We start from the raw sequence: 18,707 nt of genomic DNA on the forward strand, positions 1-18,707 counted from the left end.
CTTACAGCAATGAATTATCTGGCCTAAAATATCAATAGTGCTGAGACTGAGAAACCTTTATATAATTGTTGGGTTAACAATTACATTTGTTTAGGTGATGTACAACCCGATTTGGTGATAAATCTCTTTAATAATGTAGGTGACTTTACAAATAATGAGACATTCAACGTTTCATCACCACAAACCAAAGGACACTCAAAGTGATAACATCAATTTATATTATGCCTAGAATAAAAAGTTTCTGCAGCTGCAGAAATAACACTGAAGAGCATGGTGTAGGTGCTAGACTTTTACAAAAACAATTTGGTAAGGAACTTAGAAAAAGTTATCCAGTTGAGGTATCTTTTCTGGTTACTTCTTTAACCAGTCATGTAAAAAGGCCAGACAAAGAATATTATCTAAATATAATTACACCTTGATTTCAAGTAGTGTCTAAACCACAATATATGCCTTTTTCAGTCCTACCTGAAGCTAAATTCATTGTTTTGATAGTCTTGTGTTCAGCATTCTCGAGGTCCTTTACCACAGCTCTATAGATTTCTCTGCTTTAAATGCTGTTAATAAATAAGTTGAGTCTATCACTAGATCACAGCATATTTTGGTCGGAAGTCAATGATTTGGGGACAATGATTTGTATTAAACCTGTGATATAAGAATGTTTATTGACTTTTTTCCTATATAGGTTTTACCTTGCAAAGCAATGCCTACTTCAGGATTATATCAAACACTGCTCAAGGGTCTTTCTAGCTGACCATGAATTATCATAGATGACCTGGTGATGGAACTGGGTCTAATTTAGGTTGATATCATTAAAGACACATTTTCAACAGCCTTCTTTTGTCCCCCAAGCTCCACAAAAGGCTTGCCAAGTAAGATTGTTTTCCAAAAGTTAGTACAAAAACTGGTTGATAGTCCAGTGAAGACTTATAATGTTCTAGAAATATTAATACTTGTGGTCACTGTGATTGGACAGATAGTATTTTGAAATAAATTTGCTTTAGATGTCATGCTTTCCTACAAAAAAGAAATTTGTACCCTTTGGTGTAAAGACTATTGTAGTATACCCCTGCAGTTCTCACAAAAAGCTTTTAAAAATCACTCAAAATTACTGATAACACCAAAGAATCAGTAAATAAGATAAGTAATCTGGGAGACACCTGACTGACAGCCCACTATCTGGCTCTAAATTTATTATTCCAACATGGACACCTGTTTTTACAGTTTATTTTATTTATCATTTTATTTTATTTTATAATCATGAGGAACATGTGAGAATTTGCTACATAAGTATATGGTATGAAGGTAAAGTTTGGGCTTCAAATGAGCCCCCTTTCCTCCTAGTAGTGGATGTGGTACCCAATGGATAGCTGTGTGCTCCTTATCCACCCTAACTCCATCAATCTTTAGCAGTGCCCTGCATCTATTGTTCCCACTCTTGTGTCTATGTGCTTCATTTTTAGTGCTCACTTATGAGTGAAAACATATGGTATGCAGTTTTTGTTTCTGTGATAATTCATGTAGATGGTCTCCAGCTGCATCCAAGTTGCTGCAAAGGACAAGATTTTGTTCTTCTTTATGGCTGCATAGTATTTCATTGTATATACATACTACATTTTCTTTATTCAATTCACTTTTGATGGACATCTGGGTTGGTTCCAGGTTTTTGCTATTGTGACTATTGCTGCAATAAACATATGTATGCATGTATCTTTTTAGTAATGATTTGTATTCCTCTGGATATATTCCCAGGAGTGAGATTTCTGGGTCAAATGGTAGCTCTATTTTTAGGTCTTTCAGAAATCTCCAAATTGCTTTCCACAGGGGTTGAACTAGATTTCATTTGCACCAACAGTGTATAAATATTCCCTTTTCTCCACAACCTCACCAATACATGTTTTTTGACTTTTAATGATAGCCATCTTGACCAGTGTGAGATGGTCTGGTACTGCAGTTGTGATTTGCATTTCTCTGATTAGTGAAACTGGACAGTTTTTCACATGTTTGTTGGTTGCTTGTGTATCTTACTTTGAGAAGTGTTTGTTCGTGTCTTTGGTCCACTTAATAATGGGATTATTTGAGTTTTTTTCCTATCAAATTGTTATAAATCCTGGATATTAGGCCTTTCTCGGGTGCATAGCTTGCAAATATTTTTTCCCATTAGTGGGTTGTCTCTTTACTGTCTTGATGGTTTCTTTTGCTGTGCAAAACGTGTTACCTTGATAAGGTCCCATCTGTCGATTTTAGCTTTTGAGGACATGGCCATGAATTCATTGCCTAGTCCTATGTCCAGGGGGTGTTTCCTGAATTTTCCTCTAATGTCCCTATAGTTTGAGGTTTCGCATTTAAGTCTTTGATTTATTTTGAACTAATTTTTGTATATGGTGATAGGTAGACCAGTTTCATTCTTTTGCATGTGGTTAGCCAGTTGTGCCAGCACCATTTGCTAAATATGGTTTCCTTTCACTGATGTTTATTTTTCTTGACTTTGTCAAAAATGAGTTAGTTGAAGATCTAGTTTTACTTTCAGGTTCTCTGCCCTGTTTTATTGGTCTATGTGCTTACTCTTGTACTCGTACCAGGATATTTTGGTTCCTACAGCCTTGTAATAAAAGTTTGAAGTATGGGAGTGTGATGCCACCAGCTTTATTCTTTTTGCTGAGGACTGTTTTTGCTATTTAGGCTCTTTTTGTTTTGTTTTGTTTCCTTCCATATGAATTTAAGTATTGTCTTTTCTAGGTCTGTGAAAAATGAAACCAGTAGTTTGATAGGTATTACATTGAATCTGTAAATTTCCTTGAATATAATGGTCATTTTTACAATATTGGTTCTTCCAATCAATAAGCATGAGATGTCTTCCATTTATGTCATATTTGATTTCTTTGAGCAGTGTTTTATAGTTCTTATTGTAATGATCTTTTACCTCTTTAGTTTGAGTGCTGAGGTACTTTATTTTTTGTGACCATTGTGAATGAGATCGCATTTTTGATTTGGTTCTCAGCCTGCTTGTGTTTGGTGTCTAGAAATGTAGCCAATTTTTGCTCACTTATTTTATACCCTGAGAATTTCCTGAATTGTTTATCAGTACAAGGAGGCTTTTAGCAGACGCTCTAGGGTTTTCTAGGTATAGAACTATATCATCTGAAAAGAGGGGCTACTTAGCTTCATCTTTTCCTGTATGGATATGTTGAATTTACTTTTCCTGCTTGATTACTCTGGCTAGGACTTCCAGTATTATGTTAAGTAGGAGTGATTGAGAGTGGATATCTTTGTCTTATTCCAGTTCTTAAGGTAAATGTTTCCAGTTTCTGCCCATTAAGTATGATGTTGGATGCAGGATTTTCATAGATGGACCTTATTATTTTGAGGGATTCTCCTTCAATGCTTAGGTGTTGGAGGGTTTTTAATCAAGAAGAGATGTTGATACTTTTTCTGCATCTAGTTAGAAATCATGTGGTTCTTAACTTTAAATCTGTTTATGTGGTCAATTATATTTATTGACTTGGGTGCCTGGAACGAGCCTTGAATTTCAGAAATAAGACCCTCATGGTCATAATGAATCATCCTTGAAATGTACTACTGGATGTGATTTACTAGTATCTCGTTGATAATTTTTGCATCAATGTCCATCAGGAAAATTGACCTGAAGTTTTATTTTCTTGTTGGGTCTTTACCATTTGGGGGTAACAGGATGATATTGACTTCATGGAAAGAGCTAGGGAAAATTTCTTTCTTCTCTATGACCTGGAATGCTCTCAGTGGGATTGGTATCAGTTCTTCACTGTACAACTTGTAAAATTCAGTTGAGAAATCATCTAGCCTAGGGCTTTTTTTGGCAGAAAGATTTCTTATTACTATGTCAATTTATTGGCTTATTGGTCTGTTTAGGGTTTTGTTTTCTTTCAGTTTCAATCTTGGGAGGTTGTGTATTGCCAAGAATTCCTCCATTTCCTCTAGATTTTCTAGCTTACTTGCATACAGATGTTCATAGTAATTTCTGATCATCTTTTATATTTCTTTAGGCTTGGCTGTAGTATTGCTTTTTTCATTTTGTCCTTATTTATTTATTTATTTATTTTATTTTTTAGTTATCTGGCCAAGGATCTGTCAATGTTAAATAGCCTTTCAAATAACCAGCTTTTCAACTTGATCCTTTGTGTGATTTTTTTTGGTCTGCACTTTATTTAGCTTTAAATTCATCTTGATAATTTCTATTCTTCTAGTGGTTTGGGGATTGGTTTGTTCTTGTCTATCCAACTCCCTTAGGTGCAATGTTTGTTTTCTTGCAGTCTCTACATTCTTGATACATGCAATACTATTGCATGCAATACTATTAACTTCTCTCTCAGCATCACTTTCATGGTATCCCAGAGGTTCTGGTGTGTTGTGTCTTCGTTTTCATTTGTCTCTAGGAATCTCTTGATTTTTGTCTTGATTTTTGCATTAACCCCAAAGTCATTAAAAAGCATGTTGTTCAAATTTCAAGTATTTGCATATTTTGGAGGTTTTCTACTGGTGGTATATATATTTTTATTCTGCTGTGATCTGAAAAGATACTTAGTATGACTTCGATCTTTTGAAATTAGTTCACATTTGCTTTATGTCCAAATATGTGTCAATCTTAAAGTAAGTTCTATGTGTTGATGAGAAGAAAATATATTCTGTGGTTGTTCACCTTGGCAAGACTTCAGGATGATCTTCTCATGTAATACCTCACAAGAGTTCTCTAAATTTCTTACATCTGTATGGCTGCCTCTCCAGTGAAGTAGGGAAAGTTTTCTCCTTTTTAAAATTGGAAAATATAGTTTATTTAGAAAGTAAATTAGAGAGAGAGGGGAGATTCACCTCCTCAAGGTAGGGGAGGGGGTCAAAGCTAAGAAAACATGGCAGCCAAAGCTCAAGGAGTCATGTGGCCAGACCAGAGCTTAGCAAAACAATGGCAGGAAAGCTTTCTTAGATGGTATGTTGGAAGGCTTGTTTCAGGATATTTTCAGTGTCCCCTTCTCGCTGAGGAATGCCAATCAGCCATAGATTGTCTCTTTGCATAATCTCAGACCTCTCTTAGGCTTTTGCTCATTTTTTCTAATTCTTTTCTCCCCATTTTTGTCAGGCTGGATTAAATCACTAATTCATTCTTTAAGTTCTAAGATTATTTCCTCTGCCTGGTCAATTCTGATGTTCAAGCTTGCTATTGTGTTTTGAAATTCCAGAAGAGCACTCTTCATTTCCAGAAGTACAGTTTGTTTTTTGTTTGTTTCATTTTTCTTAGAATGGCAAGGTCATCTTTCACTTGTTGCATTGTTTTTGTGGCCTGCTTGATCTGAGTGTCTACTTTCTCCTGGATCTCCCTCAGTCTCTTTGCCATATATCATCTAAATTCTATGCCTGTCACCAGGGACAGGTCATCTGGATGAGTTTGGTTACTTGGGACCTGAGAAGCTTCTTTGTGGCTGTCAAATTGCTAAGGTTTACAAGGTTTGGGGGTGTTTTTTGGTTTTTTTGCTGGTTATTTCTCATTTGTGAGGACAATCTTTTCTATTTTTTGTTTTGTTATTTTTTTATTTGATAAAATTACCCATATTGGGGTGGTAGTTGTTGTTTTCTTCCTTGATCTTCCTCATCTGGTCTACCACTTTCTTCTCCAAGAGCACTCTCCCAATATCATGTTGGGGCTGCTTCTGGGGTTGACTGAGGCTTGGAGTTGTCCATTCTTCACATACCCAGGTGACCATCTGATAAACCTTAGCTTGTGTTTCCAGGCAGACCCTCAAAGCACCAGATTCACCCCTTTTAAAATTCTTTGCTGAAAGCAGCAGTCACCCAAAATCTCCAGTTGGCCATTTTAACCTTCCTCCTAAACTCCATGCTTTTCTGTCAGAATGTTGAGATTGGCAAACTTGAAGTTTCATTTCTTCATAAGTATCCTTATTCAATGATAGAATTAATTTCTCATTTGACAAGAGGACAAATAACTTTATTTTCAACAATGTTTGTATTGTATGCTAGTGCACAGCATAAAATTCTTGCAGGCTAGTAATTTGTTTTCTCACAGACCAACTAAGGGCTGGAGCCTCTCACAGCCCACTCAGGGTTGCCATGGTTATACCTCTGAGTCCTGGTTTTAAGTGAAGAAACATTAGATCATAGATCTAGAGTACTTTTCCATTCCTCTTAATTTTATTCATTTATTTGTATCTTAATTACATTTTAAATGCTACTCTATGGCTACTGTCTTACCAGGTGGTGAAAATAACAATTCTGAGAGAAAGGCAGAACACAGTTATACTAATTACCAAAACTTCTACCTCACCTCCTCCTTAAATTTTTGGTAGTAATATTGATCAAGACACTACTGAAGGTGCCAAAAAACTGTATACACAATTAAAATTGTAATACTCAATATATATCTGCCTGTTGCACGGTGGTGCTAGCATTCATTTAATTCCATCTTTTGAATGAATGTCATGCTACACATTGCTACTGCAATTCAATTCAACTTTGAAAAGTAATATATAGATAACATCTCTTAAAATGTATATACATTTTTTGGCACCCCTGTGTTTAACAACCTCTTCCGTGGGTTAAAAATGAAAATTTTCACTGTCTTGGAGTATGTGAATTTCTTAAGTGCAGGAAGTTATATCTTCCAATGAAGCAAATAATGCACAAATTTATAGGAAACTATCAAACTAGGTTATATCAGCAGTGAGCTGAAGCCCTCACTTATCGGCAAGCCCTTTGAAACCCAATTAATCAGAGATTAGCATACTTTGATTTAATTAAAAAACCCTTGTTTCCTTTTAGTTTACATTAAACCCCACCACCATAATTATATAAAATATTTTGAAAAGCTGCATTTTCACTTCAGTTTTCACTTTTTGTGGGAACAAGAATTCCTTTTAAGTTCAGAGAGGGTTTTTAGTTTAGTTTAGTTTTGTTTTGTTTTGTTTTCACAATCAAGGAAATTGTGTTTTCCTTTAACACTAATATACTCTAGTCAGGTCTTCAGTCACTAACAAATTATGTTATATTTTGTTCATAGAATACACTAACAGATTTTGAAATAATCAGAATTTAGGAAATAAGAAGTAAATGATGATTATTACCTTTTTTGACTAAGAAAGAACACTGTTTGTCAACAGTTATACATTTTCCAAGATAACAGAAGGCACCACCTGAATCACAATATTCTCCATCGTGAGCATAAGTGTCTTCCTTACAGTATGAGTCTCTCCCATTGCAATATTCCACAAAATCACATTGTTCATCAGCTTTAGCCCTACAAAGTGTATTCACTGCTTTTAACTAGGAGGGAAGAGAAACATAAGAATAGGTTATAAACCAATGATATTTAAATTTATTTCTCTTTGGGCTCTAAATGTATTTCCATTTTTTCCTAAGTTGCTAACAGCAATGAAAAAATTAGGCCTTCTCATTAACTACTTAAGCATTACATAGAGATTTATTGACTGAATTTTTGTACATGAAAAAAATTGGTAACACTGTGAGAAACTCATAGCAGATTATCATGAAAGAAAGAAAGAAATCCAGAAAGTAGAGCTAAAAATTAATATTAGAATTATTTGTAATCCATTATGACTATGCTCACTTGGACAGCTTCTGGTTTCTCCATATCAATCTTAAAGAAGAAATCAGAAGTCCTGTATGAAATGATAAATTCACATCATAAACATTTAGAAAACATTGTGGATTTTAAAAGAAGAAAGATCAAGGACACAAGAAAAAGTTTATTTTGCATTTCATTTGCAATAATGTTCACAATTATGGATTTTTAATTTCTTCAGAATTTACTCTTTAGCTGATATCTTCTTGGACTCATTTCTGTATTCCTGTTTTTGTTAAGACGCATGTAGCCATCATCTGTGTAAACTCTCCTTTCTTCAATGCACGCCCTAATTCCTTATGGCTATTATTATTATCCTATGCAAAATAAATTAAAATTTTTCTACCTTTCAAATATCTTGGAGGCCAGGTTTATATAATGCTTCTCTCCCCAAAATAGGTTTCCGACAACTTTTCCTCAAGTTGCCAACAAGTATTACCTGTACCAAATCTCACACAAATTCTCCAAGCAGTGGATAAAAAGACAATATATACACTTGTGTCATCCAAGCTTATAAAGTTAACATTTAACTCAAAACTATTCAAATTGTTTCTGAAGGAAAATACATATAGGTATAATGAGAAAGTATCAATATTTAAAAAAACAATTTGCTGTCTTTCACAAATTTGCATAAACAACAATCTTACTTTAACTTTTTTTTTTCATTTTTTCATTTTTATTTTTTTTTTAGAAAGCAGGATTTATTGAGAGGACAGAAAAGTTTCTTCAGTGGGAGGGGACCCCAGGGGGTTACCCTAACATCTTTTTTAATACCTGTGAATATTCAGTTCCTCAAATACTCTTTAAACCAAGCTTTATTATCCCACTGGTTCCTCCATGAAGAGACAGAGAAAAACATTTTTTACATATGTTCAACTTTGTACTTATATGAGAATCATGACTTTAGAATACTGAAAAATTATATTTTATAGTGATAAAGTCTAAATTAAATAAATTTAATTTTGTTGCTCAAGAAGTGTACATTATGGGCTTGTCTTATGTTAAGATTTGTTTCCTTGGCTCTCTGATTAACTTCTAAGTGGCTCTAAAGGTTTAACATTGCCCACTCTCTTTTTTTTGTTTTTTTTGTTTTTTTTTCCTCCTAATTTTTTTTTAATTCTTGCCAAAACTCTTAGTCTGTACGTGTGTTGTCAAATTCATGGTCAAGGATGTATCCCTTTCCACGAGTGGACCAAGGATGAGTGGGTTCATTTATAGACTCTAAAAAAGTACCATGTATAACACAAAACTCATAGATTAGGCTTTTCAGCTGGGCCCAGGGACTAATAACAATAATGACCACTATCCCAGTCTCAAGAGCAGAGTTGTTCACATATTCCCAGGGCTATGCAAATTCACTTTATTCAGTCAGAAGTTATTTCCCTATGAGTCAGCAATGACAAAGAATTTGGTAATCTGCTGTAATGCTTATAAGTTAGCTAATTTCTATAAAGTTAAAGTCTAATATGTCTAATATATCAAATAATGAAAAAGTAAAAGAACTGAATGCACTGATAATAATTTATTTAAATCAAGAAAAACTTTGAGAGTATATACGAATCATAGAAATTGTTTAAAAGTAAATTTTATTGAATGTACTTTATAATGTCTGCAATAAAAAGTCTGAAAGAAATAAAATGTGCTATAATTTTAGTGAAGAAAACAAAGACACAAATTGAACTTTTAAAAATGAACACTAAGATTTTTTAAAAGATTTAAAATTTTTTGAATTGTATTAAGAAAAGATTAGCCATTGGGACAAAAAAAGACTAGTTCAAGGCATAATAGTAGAACCTATTTTAAAATGAAACAGAGAGAAAACAGCACTTTATCTAGAAATGAATAAAGCATCAGTCATTTGTGAGACAAATTAACACAGCCTAATATATATGTACTTTTGTGCTCAAAAGAGAGCAGAAAAGGGTAAGAATAGAAAATCTGTTTGCAGATCTAATGATTGAAATTTTTCCAAATTTAATAAAAGCAACATATCCAAGATACGAAACAAACTCCAAGCACAAGAATCATGAAAACAAATCATAGCAAGTTGCATTATAATCAAATTTCTCAAAGCCAGTGATAGAAAGAGAACCCTAAAAGCAACTAGAGAATAAAAGACACATTATGTGCAGAGAAACAAAGATAAATACAATTGTGGATTTATCACTGAAAATAACTCAAACAAGGATATAGTTGAAACAAGATATTTACTGTACAAAAAAAAAATTTAATGGCCAACTTGAACCCTATAACTACAGAAAATGTCTTTCAAAGCAAAATAAAGATTTTTTTGAGATAAAATAATTCATTACCTACACTATGAGAAGTGTTTCTTTAAAAAGTTTCAGGTAGAGAAAACGATATTGATGGCAAATTATAGATCTACACAAAAGAAAAACAAACACAAAGAATGATAATTACATAGATAAATACACTGAAATATTTTATTTCTAATATCTTAGAAAGATGATTGATAGTTAAAAATTTTTAAAAAGTAATGTAGTATATGTATTATAATGTATTAAAATTAAAACATATAGAACAATAGTGCCAAAGTTGTGAAGAGGGGAAAAGAAAACCATTGTAAGTTCTTATACTATATGCAAAGTAGTATAATATTACCTAAAGGTAGACAGTGATAAATTTTAAATGTATAATATGAACCCTAAATCAAACGCTAAAATAAAAACAAACTTATATCTAATAAAAACATAAAATAAATAATAAATAAAATAGAATAATTTAAAATTTCAATTAATAAAAAAGAAGCCATTAAGATGGAAAAAATAAATGAGAACTAAACCTGACTTTTTTCTCTTACCCAGGCTTGGGGAGTCACTGCCTGACAAGGACTCACCAAACAGAGTTTTATTACCCCTGTTATCCTATGTCCTAAAATATGCTTTCCAACCTGACTCTGGCATGACATCACATCACATCAAATAACAAATAAAGAAGAGTTATGTCCTGGAAAGCCGCCTTTTATGGATTCCCACTCTCTGGGAACTTTGTAAGACACACTTATCTTTCCTTTCTGAAGTTGATTATCACACATAGAACTTTTTCTACATATCAACAAACACAGGGTCTTTCTACCATTGTCTCAGCAAAACATCTTATCTCCTGATAAGAACTACATATTACTAGTCAAGAAATCTTTGAACCTAATTATAATCTACAAGCCCCTGCTTGGAAATGTTCCGCCTTCCTGGGCCAAGCCAATAAGAATCTCACATGTGTTGATTTATGGTTTTTGTAACTTTTGCCACCCTAAAATTGTATAAATCGAAGCCATCATTCAAACACAGTGGGCCCATTTTTCTCAAGACCTCCTGAGAGTCGGTGTACCCAGGCTTAAGTTCTCAAGTTTGACTCAAAAATAAAGCACCTTAAATATTTTATAGAGTTTGACATCATTTCGTCAACATGAGTAAGGGAGATAAGACACAAAAAAGTAGCAAGATGATACACTTAAACCTATTTGTATTACTAATAGCATTAAATGTAAATAACTGAAATACACCAATAAAAATACAGAATGCCGGACTGAATAAAAAGAAAGACCTAATTACATGTTACTGAAAACAAATTCACTTCCATTACAAAGATAGATTGAAATAAAATAGGGTAAAAGTAAACTATGACATAAGAGCACTATGCTAGCATCAACAATTAGGAATGGTTAGAAAAAGTATGTTTCATAACAAATAATATTAGTAGGTATAAAATAAATTATTTAAAAATTATTAAGAGCTCAATTCATCAAAAGGACATAATTCTTTCTGAACAGATTCTTAAAATAAATGAAACAAAAACTGATAAAATTGTAAAGAGAAATACAATTCACAACTGCAAATGAAGACATCAATATTCCTCTCTCAGTAATTGACAGAACAATTAGGAGAAATATAGCAAGGGTATAGTAGATGGTGCACTTATGGTAGATATTGAACAAGATTGTCAATTAAATAGTCCTGACATTTCAGTAATACTTTACTCAACATCAACAGAATACTCATTCTGTTGACTGCAAATCTAATATTCATCAAGGTTGTAAATATACTGGGCCATAAAATGAGTGTCAATAAATTTAAGAGGATTTAAGTCACAAAAATGCAATTAAATTTGCAATAAATAGGGCAAAGATCACAAGCACTATACATTTCTAAACAATGTGAATTATTTATGTTTTAACATGGGTTAAATGACAATGTTTCTAATAACATGGGTAAATGACTAATCAAAAGATAAATGAGAAGCTTATGAAATGAAAATATAGTGCATCAGAATTTGTAGGTTGAAGCTACATTTGTACTTAATATATATATCATATATATATCTCACTAAATTCCCACAGTAAAAAGAGGAAAAGTCTCAAACTGATAACTTCAGTTACTATCTTAAGACACTAAAAAAGGAAAAATTAAACCAAATGTAAGCAGAAGGGAAATAATTGTGCAGAAATCAATAATATGGAAAACAAAAAATGGAGAAAATCAGTGAACTGTAAGCTACTTGAGAAGATAAAATAACCCTTCCATATGACCCAGCAATCCCCCTTCTGGAAACACACCCAGAGGAACTTAAATCATTCTACAAAAAAGATACCTGCACACACATGTTTATCACAGCATTATTTACAAAAGCAAATACATGGAACCAATCATGCTGCCCATCGAAAATGGACTGGATTTTAAAAATGTAGTATATATACATGATGGAATATTATACAGCCATAGAGAAAGACAAAATTATGGACTTTGCAGCAACTTGGATGAATTTAGAGTCTATAATACTGAGTGATCTATCGCAGAAACAAAGATTCATGTACCACATGTTCTCATTCATAAGCAGACCCTGACCATTAATCATAATACTATAAGAAAGGGATTGGCAGTAGCAGGACATTGCCGGGGGATGGGGGTGGGGGTAGTGGTGCACATAACATGAATAAGGGTAGCTAATCTCAAACTTGGTAAAGTGGGGTCCAAAGAGAGGCCCAAACTTTACCTGTATAATGACCACTTATCTATCTAATCCTGAATTGTACCCCACACCTTTAAAATAAAAATAAATAAATAAAATAATATTAATTTGAAAAAAATGTATGGCAGCAATAATCAAGAAAAACATAGATGATACAAATTTCAAACATCAGAAATAAGAATATGTGATACGAGCACAGTTTACACAGATATTTAAAAATTATAAGGGACCATTATAAACTACTGCACGCCAATAAATTTAACAATTACATGAACAAATTATTTGCTAAAAACTAGAAACCAAAGATAAATCAAAAATAAATAGATCAGCTGAATTGTTCTCTATATCCATTAAACAAATTGAATTTTCAACTAAAATCCTTCCTGCAGTATTATATAGGTCTATATGTCTTCAAAGGTAAAGTCTACCAACATTTAAGGAAAAAATAATATCTAGTCTGCACGATATCTTTCATAAAATATGTCCTCACTTATAAGCGAGCCCTGATCACTGGTTGCAGGAGCACAAGGGTAGGATCAGCAGACACTGGAAACTGCTAGGAGAGGAAGGGAGGGAAGAGGGAAGGGGCAAGTAGCAACATACTGGGTACCTTGTCCACAAATAGAGGGAGAGAGGGCCTTCTAGAAACCTAAACTTCACTTGCATGCAACTAACTTATGTAGTAAATCCTCAGTTGTACCTCAAAACTCTAAAACAAAAAATAAAAAAAGAAAAGAACAGAATAGTCATAACTCTGGTATCAGAATCAAAGACATTACAAGAATATTAACACAAGAATACAGTAAATATCAATTGGACATCAGCAAGATGGCAGAATAGGATCTTTCAGCATCGGTCTCCCCACAGAAACATCAATTTGAACAACTATTCACACAGAAATAAGAAAAGGCACATTGAAGGAGGTAGGAAGGACAGTTTTACACTACCTGCATCACCTCTCTTCCAGCTCAGGCAGCACAGTGTGAAGATAGTTATCCACCAAGTGGGAGAAGAAAATGGAAGTGAGTACCAGGCATTGCCTTGAATATAATTACCCAGATTACCTCAGTAAAACACAGCATTAGCCAGGTCTCTAGGGTCCCAGACTCCAAGCCAATACAAATAGCGCCTCAAGGCCTGATCTGGCAGCAGGCTAGGTCTCACCAGGTCAGGCCTCAGATCTGGCTGTCAGACTCAATCTCCAAGTTCACCCAACTACCAGGTTGACCCCAAGTGGAACCAGACTTCATCCTGCCCCAATAATCTGCTGGTACCCATAGCCTCAGGCATCAGGACTGCCCAAGCACCAGCCTGTCTCTTAAAACTTTAGTTATCAAGCCAGCATCTGTGGCCCCAACCTTCAGATCAGTCCTTGTGGATATGGACAAACACCTCCCAGTATCAGGACAGACCCTGTGGCCTCAGACTCCAGAGCTACCTCTAGTTCCAGGCTTTCTTAGCACCAGGTAAGCCCCCCTGGCCCCATGCTTCAAGCATGTTGCAGTGCCAAGTCAATACCCCTAACCTCGGGCACCAGGCCAACATGTGTGGACACAGAGTCCAGACCCACTCCAGCAAACAAAGGGTCTAGGTGTGAACAGTGTGCCCCAGCACTGTGCCGGTCCCTCTGGACTTGGACTCCAGGGATTCCTCTGAAGACTCAGCTTCTAGACTTCCCTTCCCAAATCCCAGGACCCAAGCAGGCCCTCATGGACTTAGCATCAAAAGCCAACATCTGCACATCCAACCTTCAGGCCAGCCACCACACACTCGACTTGAGGTCAGTCTTCACAGCAGCACCAAGCTCTAGGCCAATCAACATGCCTTCAAGTATCAGACCATCACTCATGATCTCAGGCTCCAAGTCATCCCAACAGACCCAGGCTCCATGTCTGCCTCAGAATCAGGTAGTCCCCAATCAGTCCCCTAGGCTTGAGTGGGCTCAGGGTTCAGGTCTACCCTGGGAAACTCAATGTCCAGGTGTACCCCTGTAAACCCAGGTACCATAATGGCCCTGTGGAGTGATACCTAAGGACCAGCCCTCAAGACCCAAGTTTCGAGCCCTCCTCTGCAGACCCAAGACTTAGACCCACTCCCATGAACTCAAATAACACCCCCATCGTAGAACCAGACCTGCCGTCATGGATTCAGGCTCCAGGTCCATTCTATTGGGCCAGGCATCAAGCTTGTCCCAGTACCTCACTGGCCTCTGCAGGATCAGGGGCAAGGTCCATTCCACCACCAGTTCAACCCCTATGGAACTTAGCTTCAGGTTGACCCTCAAATATAAATGCTCCAAGATCAACCCCAGAAACAAGACTCTAAGTTTCTCCAACTGATGACCAGCCAGCCTGTCCAAGGACTTCAGCAGCAAGCACAGCCTTGAATCATACCAGATGGCATGCCAAGAATCTCTAAATAGGTGAATTGGTGAAGGGCTTTCTCAGACAAAGCCAGTCTGCAAACACTGTAGTAAGTCCCTATTTTTTCAAACGTGAAAACCAAGTGTACAGCTTTAAGAATCAAGAGTAATCAGGGAAGCATTATAAAAGAAACAAAATAAAACCCTATCAACTCTAATAATTGCTAAGAGATTTATGAACTACTGAGAAAAACTCAAAATAATGGTTTTAAAAAGCACAGGGCTCAAGAAAAAATAGAAACAATTCAATATTATCAGAAAAACAATAAATGACTAAAAATGAAAGCTTTAACAGGACACTGAAATCATAAAATAATATTTTTTATTCTAAAATATGTTAGACCTGAAAAATATAATGAATAAAATAAGCAATGCAATAGAGAGTTCTGACAGCAGAATTAATCAGGTATAAGAAAGATCTGTGAACTTGAAGACAGGTTATTTTAAAAGATGCAGCCAGAGAAGAAACACATACAAACAGACTGAAAAAAAATGAGGAAAGCTTACAGGATTAATAGAGCAGGATCAAAATAACAAAATTTTGAGATGTAAAGTTCATGAAGGAAAGACAAAAAGTCAGAAAGTTTATTTAAAGAAATAATAGCAAAAACATGTGAACTCTGAAACAACATATACATATATTTGTCCTTCTTTATGGCTGCATAATATTCCATTGTATATATGTACCCCATTTTTTTATCCAGTTCAGCTTCAGTGGGTAACACAGTTGGTTCCATGTTTTTGCTATTGTGAATAGAGCTGCAACAAACATACTTGTGCAGATATCTTTTTTGTAAAATGATTTGAGTTCCTCCGGGTATATTACCAATAGGGGAATTGCTGGGTCATATAGAAGGTCAATTTCTAGTTCTTTCAGAAATTGCCACACTGTCTTCCAAAGAGGTTGCACTAGTTTGCATTTCCACCAGCAGTGTAGAAGCATTCCTTTTTCTCTGCATCCTTGCCAGATTCTGTTGTGTTTGTTTTATTAATGATGACCACTCTTACTGGAATTAGGTGGTATCTCAATGTGGTTTTGATTTGCATTTCTCTGAGGATGAGTGAGACTGAGCACTTTTTCATGTGTCTGTTGGCTGCCCATATATCTTCTCCTGAGAAGTGTCGATTCATGTCTTTTGCCCACTTTTTAATGGGACTGTTTGTTTTTTCCTTTCAGCACATTTGATATCCTTGTAGATCCTAGATGTTAGGCCTTTGTCATATATATAGTTGGCAAGTATTTTTTTCCCCTTCTGTGGGCTGTCTCCCTACTCTCATTATGGTTTCTTTTGCTTTGCAGAAGCTTGTTATTTTGATGAGGTCTGACTTATCTATCTTATTTTTTAAGGTATGTGAATGTAGGGTTCTGAATAGGAACTGATTGCCAGTTCCAATTTCCATAAGGGTGTCTCCTGCATTTTCTAAGATTCTTATAGTTTGAGGTTAATTTTTGTGTAGGGTGATAGGTAGGAGTCCTGTTTAAATCTTCTACATGATGTCAGCCAGTTTTCTCAGAGCCATTTCCTGAATAAGTTCTCCTATCCCTGGTGGTTGTTGTTGGAGACTTCATCAAAGATGAGTTGATTGAGAAACTGAGACTTTGCTTCTGGAATCTCTACCTGTTCCATTGGTCTATATGTCTGTTCTTGTACCAATACCAGGCTGTTTTGATTACTGTAGTCTTATAGTAAAGTTTGAAGTCTGGAAGAGTGATACCTCCTGCTTTGTTTCTTTTACTAAGGATTGTTTTTGGCTATTCGTGGTTATTTATGTTTCCATATGAATTTTTGTATTGTCATTTTCAAGTCTGAGAAGAATGATGTTGGTAACTTAATGGGTATTGCATTGAATTTGTAGATTGCCTTTGGTAGAATGGACATCTTAACAATGTTGATTCTTCCTATGCATGAACATGGAATATTTTTCCATTTGTTTGTGTCTTTCTGGATTTCATTGAGCAGTATTTTGTAGTTCTCATTGTAAAGGTCTTTCACTTCTCTGGTTAGGAAGATGCTGAGGTATTTCCCTTTTTTGTGGCTATTGTGAATGGGATTGTGCTTTTAATTTGGGACTCTGACAGCTTTTTGTTGGTGTATAGGAATGCAACTATCTTTTGCACATTTATTTTGCACCCTGAGACTTTGCCAAAGTCCTTTATCAGTGCAAGCAGGTTTTTGACAGATTCTTTTGGATTTTCAAGATATAGGATCATATCATCAGCAAAGGGTGATAACTTGACTTCCTCTTTTTCTATTTGGATACCCCTGATTTCCTTATCTTGTCTAATTGCCTATGCTAGGACTTCTGACACAATGTTGAACAAGAGGAGTGAGAGTGGGTAGTCTTGCCTTGTTCCAATTTTCAGGGGAAATGTGTCCAGTTTCTGTCCACTTAGCAATATGTTAGCTGTGGGTTTATCGTAGGTGGCACTTACTATTTTGAGGTATGTTCCTTCTATACCCAGGTGTTTGAGGGTTTTTATCAAGAAAGGATGCCAGATTTTTATCAAAAGCTTTTTCTGCATCTAATGATATAATCATGTGGTTCTTGTTTTTACATCTTTTGATGTACCTAATTACATTATGGTCTTGCAATGTTGAACCAGCCCTGCATCCTGGGGATGAAACCTACTTGGTCATGGTGGATGATTTTTGAGATGTGGTTTTGGATCTGATTTGCTGAGTCTTGTTGAGGATTTTTGCATCTATGTTCATAAGAGATATTGGCCTGTAGTTCTCTTTCTTTGTTGCATCTTTACCCAGTTTGGGTTTCAGTGTGATGTCAGCTTCGTAAAATGAATTGGGAAGGATTCCACCTTTCTCAATAGCCTGGAATACTTTAAATAGGATTGGTATCAGCTCCTCCTTGTACATTTTGTAGAATTATGCTGTAGAGCAATCCAGTCCAGGACTTTTTTTGTAGGTAGTTTTCATATGACAAAGTCAATATCCTGGGTTATTGGTTACTTTGTGTAGGCGAATCACTATGTGTCTAGGGGTTGATCTTCTCATTTGATGTCTTGTGGGGGTTTTCTGTATCTCTTATGCTGGGCTGTTCACATCTCTGGTGAGATGGGGAAAGTTTTCTTGAATTAACCTCCTGGAATACTTGCTCCAAGTTGTTCTCCATTTCCCTTTCTTCTTCTGGGATACTAATCAGGTGTAGGTTCAGTCTCTTGGTATGATCACACATCTCTTGTAGACTTTGTTCTTTCTTTCTGAGTCTTCTTTCTATGCTTTTTACAGATCTGGTTAAGTCCATGTTCTGGTCTTCAAGTTCTGATATTCTTTCTTCAGCTAGATTAATTTTACTTTCCATGCTGTCATCTTGTTATTTACAGGATGAAATTTTTTTATTGCCAAAATCTCTGTTACAAGTTCTTACAGTGTAGCATCTTGTCTTTCTTGAGTCTTATTCACTCTTTTCATCCATTCCCTAAACCCTGTTGTGTTCTGGGACCAGTCGTTGGTGACTTCCATTGTTTGGGCACCAAGGTCGGATTTTTCAAGGGAAGTTTTGTCTTTGGTACACTTAAAATTGCCTGTGATCTTCCTTTGGTTTTTTGTCATTTGTGCCAGATCTCTTGTTTTTCTCTTTAGATCTGTTATTCAGTGTCAGTGGGAGAGGCTTTCCCTTCTGATGCTTGCTCAGTCCTCTATTCTTCCATAATCCAGGCTC

The 18,707-nt window shown here is 35.4% G+C and overlaps 1 protein-coding gene across 1 annotated transcript in view; it reads right to left on the minus strand.

The window, feature by feature from the left end:
* The window catches only part of LOC110594752 (disintegrin and metalloproteinase domain-containing protein 5-like), a gene marked incomplete at its 3' end in the record, with an annotated part of 151,479 nt that overhangs the window by 46,233 nt on the left and 86,539 nt on the right, over window positions 1-18,707 (minus strand). Inside the window, exon 13 of the mRNA XM_021708189.1 lies at window positions 7,104-7,302. Within this exon, the coding sequence (XP_021563864.1) occupies window positions 7,104-7,302 (199 nt within the window). The remainder of the gene's footprint in view (window positions 1-7,103; window positions 7,303-18,707) is intronic.

Source organism: Carlito syrichta, unplaced genomic scaffold, assembly GCF_000164805.1.
Source record: "Carlito syrichta isolate Samal-C Ts95f unplaced genomic scaffold, Tarsius_syrichta-2.0.1 Scaffold132680, whole genome shotgun sequence".
In the NCBI taxonomy this organism is placed as follows: Eukaryota; Metazoa; Chordata; class Mammalia; order Primates; family Tarsiidae; genus Carlito; species Carlito syrichta.